The 8,065-nt window shown below is 53.2% G+C and overlaps 1 protein-coding gene across 1 annotated transcript; it reads left to right on the forward strand.

Annotated features, from left to right (window-relative positions):
* Positions 1-668: 668 nt before the first annotated feature.
* On the forward strand, positions 669-7,765 carry CUNH9orf50 (chromosome unknown C9orf50 homolog). Its single transcript, XM_013124798.3, has 7 exons — positions 669-1,290; positions 1,426-1,513; positions 1,611-1,703; positions 5,072-5,184; positions 6,737-6,902; positions 7,018-7,156; positions 7,554-7,765. The coding sequence occupies exons 1-7, from the start codon at positions 882-884 to the stop codon at positions 7,662-7,664; spliced, it is 1,119 nt and encodes a 372-aa protein (XP_012980252.1). The 5' UTR covers positions 669-881; the 3' UTR covers positions 7,665-7,765.
* Positions 7,766-8,065: the final 300 nt, after the last annotated feature.

The following is an 8,065-nucleotide window of genomic DNA, read 5'->3' on the forward strand; positions in this document are numbered from 1 at the left end:
GACTGCCCAGATCCCAGAGACATATATATATATATATATATATATATATATATATATATGTATGTATACATGTACTATATATATATATATATATATATATATATATATATATATATATATATATATATAGCTTTTTTTGAGACAGGCTCTCTCTGTAACAGTTCAGGCTGTCCTGAAACTCACTCTGTAGACTAGGCTGGCCTTGAATTCACAGAGATCAGCCTGCCTCTGCCTCTGAAGTGCTGGGATTAAAGGTGTGCACCTCCACTGTTTGGCAATAGCCTTAAATTTAAGAAAAAAATTAAAATGCATGTGTATGAGTGTTTTGCCTATAAAGTTGTGCACCACGTGTGTGCCTGGTGCCTTCGGAGACTAGAAGAGGGTGGCAGATCCCCCTGGGACTGGAGGTTGAAAGCTGTCCTGTAGGTTTTGGGAATCGAAACCTGGTCCTCACGCTGATCCATCTCTCCAGCCTCTACCTCCCAAATTCTGGGATCACAGGCATGGACCTCCACGCTGAGGTTCTCGACAATTCTAGGCAAGCCCTCGCCCGACTGTGCTAAATGATAAAAAAAAAAAAAAGAGGCAGTCTTCGTCCAGCAAGTGCCCACGCCCTGCACTGTGCCAGTTGCCCGGCAAGTAGTAGTAGCTCACGTGAACGTCACAGCCGCCTGCAAAAGGCTGGCGTCCTCGCCTTCACCGTCTTGGCGCACTGACACAGCCGGACGCGGACACGGCAGGGGAGGGTCCTGCCCGAGCCGGCTCCGCTGCCCCTACCCGGCGCTATGGCCTGCGGGCTGGCGTGCCACCTCCCCGCGGTCCCGCTCGCCCCCGCGCGTCCCCCAGGCGCGAAAATGTCCTGAGCTGAGCTCGGACTCACGATGTACCGGCGCCAGCCCGCCGCGGGGACCCGGGTCTACGAGCCCAAGGGGTGTCCCGACCGGGCCGCCCCACGCCGCTCCACTCCGCTGCTCCCCCGGCTGCCCAAGCTCGACTCCCGTACGGAACGAGGCTCAGGCGGCGCGTGGTGGCAGGACAGCGAGCGCCTGCCCTACCTGTCCCCCGGGGTTCCATACGGGCCGCGGGGCCGCGGGACCATGAGAGCGCTGCTGCTGCCGCCGCTGCTACCGACCAGCACGGCCCGGGGGACGGGGGCCCGGGGTACACGGCAGCCGGCGGCCCGCGACGACCCTGACACCTTGGACACACTGCTGGGGACGTTTCTGCCCGTCAAATTCCGCGACTTCCTGCACCAGCTACGCGCCAAGTGCGCAGAGCCCGAGGCGCACCGTGAGGCCGCAGGAACCGGGGTGGGGTGGGGTGAGGTGAGGGCTAGGGTCCCTTCCCAGTGAGGTCCAGCCCCAGCTCACCGGGTTTCCTCCTCTTCTCCCTTCTCCATTTCTTCCTCCTCTTCTCCTCCCCCAGCACCCTCAGCGCCACAGTACCCCAAGAGTGCGTCAGAGCACAACCTAGGTTTGCGCTGTCCCAACTGCTCCTTCCTCCCAGACCTGTGGTAAGTGGAGATACCTTCTTGGTGAAGGAGGGGTTGCCCTGGTTGCTGCCAGAGTGGGGGTTTTGCTCCCATCAGCTGTGACCTCTTTGTCTTCAAGGGACCAATCACTGCACTCAGAGGACAGTTTAAGAAAGAAGCCTACCCTGGGGCTCCCAAGAGGCGAATTCAGCACAGCCAGAAAGGCCAAGCCGTGAGTAGTAGTAGTTGTGAGGACACAGGTGCTCATACCTTTGCGGAGACTCTCTCCTTCACCTTCGCATGGGTTGGGGGTGTGTGCGGTGAAACAGGTCACTAGGCTTACCTGCCATCACCTTTACCCCGACCGGTGAGTTATGGGAGTGGGAGCAGAAAGGCATTCCTTCGCCCCTCATTTCCTCATTCACTAGTGAATTTACCATGTGTCCATCAGCCCGTTCACCTGTCCATCCTTGCGTGCGCCTTAGGCACGAACTACGAGCTATTGTGAATTTCTCACACATCTATCCATCAGGGCATCTATTGGCCATGAACCAGTAACTGCCCCCCGGACAGCCAGTTTTCTGTCTGTTCACAAATCCCCCCCTGGTTATAGCTGCCCAATAACCATCCTTTCATTCACTTATAAACCCGGGGCACCAATCACCTCTCCCGGAATAATGAGGCCACCCACAAGGTTCCATCTGCATCTGCCTGCATAACCCTACAGCTGCCCACCCTGAGGTTCAGCCCTTCAGTTCAGATCGTCATAAATCCACCCATCGCTGCAATCTTCTCTCATACTATCATTACCCACTCATGAAGTTTTACTATGTATCAAACACTAGCGGAAAAGGCAATGAGATGGAAGCAAGAAAGAACCCGAGGCACTAAAGATGCTTACCTGAACCTGAATGCTAAAGACCTCCTGAGGGAGAGGGGAAAAGAAACAGGTTTAAACAGGCCAGAGCAAGGGTGACGAGCACTGTCTGGGAGTTTAAAGGCTAGAGAGTTGGGTGTGGTGGTGTACTTCAAAAAAAAAATCTTTATGTATTTTTTAGATGAGTGTTCTGCCTGCGTGTATGTCTGCACGCCAGAAGAGGGCAGCAGATCCCATTATAGATGGTTGTGAGCCACCATGTGGTTGCTGGGAATTGAACTAGGTCCTCTGGAAGAGCAGCCAGTGCTCTTAACCACTGAGCCATCTCTCCAGCCCCAGTGGTGCACATTTTTAGTCTCAGCATTCAGGAGGCAGCGGCAGGCAACTCTGTGATTTGGAGGCTAGCCTGGTCTACATAGTGAATTCCAGGACAGCCAAGGACTATGCAGTGAGACACTGTCTCAATAAATTAATTTAGGGAAGGAAGGATAGATGGATCAGAGAACACGCATACACAGCAAGCATACTATTACTGTTCCATCTGTATTGATGCCAGACAATACTAATGGATTACTGCACATTTCTATGTGAGCCTCAGAACCCTTCCTGACACAGTTCTCCAGGACCCAGGACCGTAGAGACCAGGAAGGTGGAGAGATGCCTCATGTGGGTTCAATTCCCAGCACCCACATGGCAGCTCACAACTGTAACTCTGGTTCCAGAGGATCCAACACCCTCACACAGACATAGATGCATGAAAAACACTAATGCACATAAAATAAAAATAAGTAAATCATTACAAAAAAGTATAGACTAGTTGGACACTTATTGATATATAACATTCTCTCGGTACATTGCATGGCTCCAGTGTTCTGCCCTAGGCAGGGAAACCATGATTTCACACCAGCAGGCAGAGCTGGGAGATGCCTAAACCTGGCGCTGTGGCCAGGACAAAGCTGGGGTTCGCAGGCACACAACTGTGGCCTAACCGAGTTCCAGCACCTACACACTGGTTCTTCCCTAGTCGTCCCAGCTGGGTGGCTTTCTGATGGACAGATAAGAAACACGCCCTCTTGGTCCGCAAGAAGATGGCACGGGATAACTGGAGGCAGATGTGTAAATATGTGTGCCCAAGACGAAAGTGTAATGGGTCGTTTCTGAGTGACCAAGTAACCAGGCTTGCCACCCAGCCCGAGGGAGAAGTGAACAGATCTAGCCTTTTTATCTATTACACATAAATACAGCATGCCCTTTATGGCACACAACCCCATGACAGGCCCTGTTCTAGATGCTTCCCCACTTTCCCAGTTCTTACACCACAACACATGACCCGAAGGAGGACGCTGAGACGCAGAGCCCTGAGGACAGTGTGCCCAGCTCATGCGGCCTCCGAGGCATAATTGAGACTGACCAGCACCGGAGATGCTTCCTCTGCCCGGCATACCCTCAGCACGGCGCCATCTCTCCATGCCAGTCCTGAGGAAGGGGTGGGGCACCAGGATCTCCTTGTTTCTGTTTTTATCTGCTCGATTGTCAGTGCAGGACCTCACACAGCACAGGACGGCCTCACGCTCACTGTGTAGCCGAGGATGACCTTGAACACCTGACCCTCCTGACTCGACCTCCCAAGCGCCCTGCACGCCCCTGTGCCCTGCTCCATGACCTCCATTTTACACATGAGGGGGCGTCTTGATTTATTAGGGCAAAACCCTACCCTCTGGCATGATGTTTGAGTGACAGCCATGCCTGGGTTTCCTCACCTACAAGTGAGAATAGCAGCAGGGTTTCGGGGACATTGTGCAGGTTTGGTGGGAAAGAGCATGTTACACGATGAGCCAGAAGAAGCACTTGGAAAAGGCCAACTGATGTGACTAGAGTATCCTGTCACCAAGTTAGATCGGGTCTTTCTTTCTTTAATATTTATTTATTTGTTTGTTTATTATGTACACAGTATTGTGTCTGCATGTATGCCTCCAGGCCAGCAGAGGGCACCAGATCTCATTGCGGATGGTTGTGAGCCACCATGTGGTTGCTGGGAATTGAACTCAGGACCTCTGGAAGAGCAGTCAGTGCTCTTAACCTCTGAGCCATCTCTCCAGCCCCCAGCCCCCAGATCTTTCTTTCTTCCTTTTTTTTTTTTTTTTGAGACAGGATTTCTCTGTGGCTTTGGAGGCTGTCCTGGAACTCGCTCTGTAGACCAGGCTGGTCTCGAACTCACAGAGATCCGCCTGCCTCTGCCTCCCGAGTGCTGGGATTAAAGGCGTGTGCTACTACCACCAGGTTTCTTTTTTTTTAAACAATCTTTTTTAAAAAGACTTTTATTTATTATGCATACAGTGTAGCTGCACACCAGAATTGGGAATTGAACTCAGGACCCCTGTAAGAGCAAGCAGTGCTTTTAACCACTGAACCACCTCTCTAGCCCGAGATCAGATCTTTCAAAGATTTATATTTTATTTATTGGGGATGTGATGTGCTCTTGAGCCCTGGTGCCTACAGAGGCCAGAAGAGGGCTCAGATACCCCTAGAGTTACTGGCAATTTCTAGCCAACAATGTGAGTGCTAGAACCAAATTTGGATCCTCAGAAAGAGCAGTGACCATTGGGCCATCTCTCCAGCCCTGTTCAAGATCTCCCAGGGAGCCTTGGCTCCCCTGGCCCTCACCTCCCTCAGTAGACTCCACAAGCACAGGTCCCCAATGTGAAGACTCTGCTCATCCACAGCCCCTCTGGAGAAGGCTTGAGGCCTCGCAGACGCTGTTGTCCTTTCCGGGTGCGATTTGCAGACGAGACCCTGCAGGACACGGCACTCCGCTACTGGGAGCGCAACCGTGCAGGTGAGCAGACATCTGCTTCTAGAGCCCTGAGATTCCAGAAAACTCCTGCCAAAAGTGCAGAGGTCAGAAGTTGTGGCTGTGGATCCTCAAAGAGCTGGGGAGGCCATTGCCTCCAAAGAGGAAGTACCTAATACAGACCTTTTCAGAATATGTCAAGGTGGTCTTCAAGGACCAAGTAGGGGCCCTGAGAGCCAGCAGAGGTGAGTGGCGGCATCAGGAAGGTGGTGTCAAGAAATAGCTGCAGCCGGGCGTTGGTGGCGCACGCCTTTAATCCCAGCATTCGGGAGGCAGAGGCAGGCGGATCTCTGTGAGTTCCAGGACAGCCTTCAAAACAATACAGAGAAACCCTGTCTTAAAAAACAAAAACAAGCAAAACAAAACAAACAAGAGAAATAGCTGCAGTGATGACCCAGGTAACAATGGCAGTCCAGGCCTGGCTATCATTAAAGAGCCCTTCCTTGCTGCCACTCGAGCTCACACAGCTTTCCAGGTTGACCAGATGTCCAGAAAGTCTGAGACGATGAAGTCTGTTCTCTTGAGAACTACTGTAAGGATCCAATACAGAACCCCTAGCAGAAGAGGAAGCTTGGCTCTGGGGATGGTGGACACTTGGTTTCCTCTGACCAAATGTGGGGAGGCAGGCAGGATAATGAGGAAGACAAGAGATGACCATTGCCATACACCCCTCTTTCCTGATACTCAGCACTCAGTGGCCCACAGGGCCTTTTTTTAACGAAAGAATCAGAGAAGCCCAACTTCTGGTTAGTTATATTTTGTGCATATGTGTGCATCAGAAAAAGAGAATTTCAGCTAATAGATTTAAGAGTGTTTATGTGCAGGGCTAGCAATGTTGATTTATTGCTCTTTTTTGAGACAAGAGTCTTCTGTCTACTCACATGTCCTTGTCTGTCTCACTGTCCTTGACTAAGGATGACCTTGAAGTACTGATCCCCCCACCTCATCCTCCCAGCTGCTAGGATCACAGGCAGTCATTGGCTGCTATGCCTCACTCCAACTTCTAGTTATTTGATTCAGGAGAAATCTGAGGCAAAAGGCATTTGTATAAGAGCCATGCAAGCCTAGAATAGAGGTCAGAATACCCCAGAAAGCCATGGACAGCCCAAGCACTGTGGCCATATTCCATGGTACCAGGATTCAGCACACGTCTTCTCAGACTTCCCTGGGAATTGTGGGTTCTAGGAGAAGTTGAGACACCCCTCCATCCCTTTCATATTCTTGGCATCCTCTCTGGAATTTCTGTGGTGGGGTGCCTGGCCCTTCCACTTTAGAAAGAGGGGGTCTATTGGAGGTTGGAACAGGGGTAGGGGCATGGCAGGGCACAGCGTGGTGGTAATAGCAACAGCAGTCATAGGAGGGAGGTAGTTTTAAAACCCAGAACTCTGGAGGCAGTCAGAAGGCACTGGGGAACCTGAGGTTGCCATGGAGACAGGGCTCTGTCTAGCCTTGCCAGCCAGAGGGAAGAGAGAGGGTGGAGCTTCAGTGTACCCCGGGGGGGGGCAGGGAACTCACTCTGCTCCTCTCTCTCTTCTAGTCCGACAGAGTATCTTTCCGTGTGAGCAGACGACTTTGCCTGCTGTGTCTGTGTCAGAGCAGGTGCTTGGGAGTGTTGGGAGATGGCTGGAGAATCTGCCCAGAGCCCTGCGTCCCAGGGCCCAAGACGTTGTGGCCGGCTCCTCATGCTGGAACTGCCCCCGAGTGTGAGGCTCTGGGGAGAGGAAGCAGGAGGGTTGTGGTCCACGCCCTCCAGGTCCAAGCTGAAGATGGGCCTGGGACTTGAGGTCACAGAGCCATAGGTCCCTGTCTCCCCACCAGGTCATCTCAGGAATCACAGCTCTGCCTTTCTGAGGATGCCACCATGAGCAGCCGCTTCCCCTCCATCCCCAGGGCCACCACCACAAGGCCACAGGGAGGCCTCAGGACCTTCCTGGACACCCCTAACAGTGTGGAGCAGGTGGGCAAATTACCCTGTCCCTGCTGGTGGGTAACTCAGGCAGCTGGTCACCGGAAGCAGCAGTGCCGAACGGCTGGCTCTATAGGGGACCCTCTCTGCTGAGTCACCATGGGGCTTATGGCTTGGTCTTGTGTGACCTGTGGCCTTGTGTGACCCGGCCTCCCTCAGTGTGGAACCCTGCAGGCGAGGGGCGCGCTGGGAGGTGATAGAGCCAAGGCAGCAGCTGCCTTACTGCTAACCAGTGGGTTGCTGTGCTTCAGCCCAGGGTGGATGCAGAGCCGCCTGGGCCCTGGGGACCTGTCTCCTCCCCTCTGAGCTTTGGGGGGACCTGTCTTCTCCCTGTCTCCTCCCTGAGGTCCCCTTGGCAGTGCCCAGCTGGGTATCCTTCTCCCTCTAGGAGTCCTCTCTGCCTAGCTTGGTGCTGCAATCCATCCTGAAGCGAGGCCGCCCTAAGGGCTACCAGCGACTCCTCCTGCCATCCATAAAGCGGCAGCAGGCTCAGAGGTGACTTCCTGTTGGAACCCCAGCCCAGGGGTACCCAGGCCAGGCGGTGAGAGGAGTGCTCCCTTGACCCACAAATAAACACACCTCCCAGGTGACTGAGATGGATCACTAGGTCTCCCAACTCAAGCCACTCTGGGCGCCTAATTTGGGACCACGTGGGGTCTCTGGGTGGGGGAGGTTAGGATGGAATCATATCCATGAAGCTGGTGACGACAGGGAATTGGAGGCGGGGAGCGTCCCAGGGGCTCGGCTTGTTCCAGGGAATACTTTCCTGGCTGGTGATTAATTCTACACAACCTCAAACCTGGATCAGTCCATGCCTGAAGCAGACCCCAAGCCATCATCTTAGTCTGGGACGGTGGACAAACAACTTCTGCTTGTCTTCAGTGCCAGAGGTTTCTCTGC

The sequence above is a fragment of the Mesocricetus auratus genome, unplaced genomic scaffold, assembly GCF_017639785.1.
Source record: "Mesocricetus auratus isolate SY011 unplaced genomic scaffold, BCM_Maur_2.0 Super-Scaffold_100004, whole genome shotgun sequence".
Lineage (NCBI taxonomy): Eukaryota > Metazoa > Chordata > Mammalia > Rodentia > Cricetidae > Mesocricetus > Mesocricetus auratus.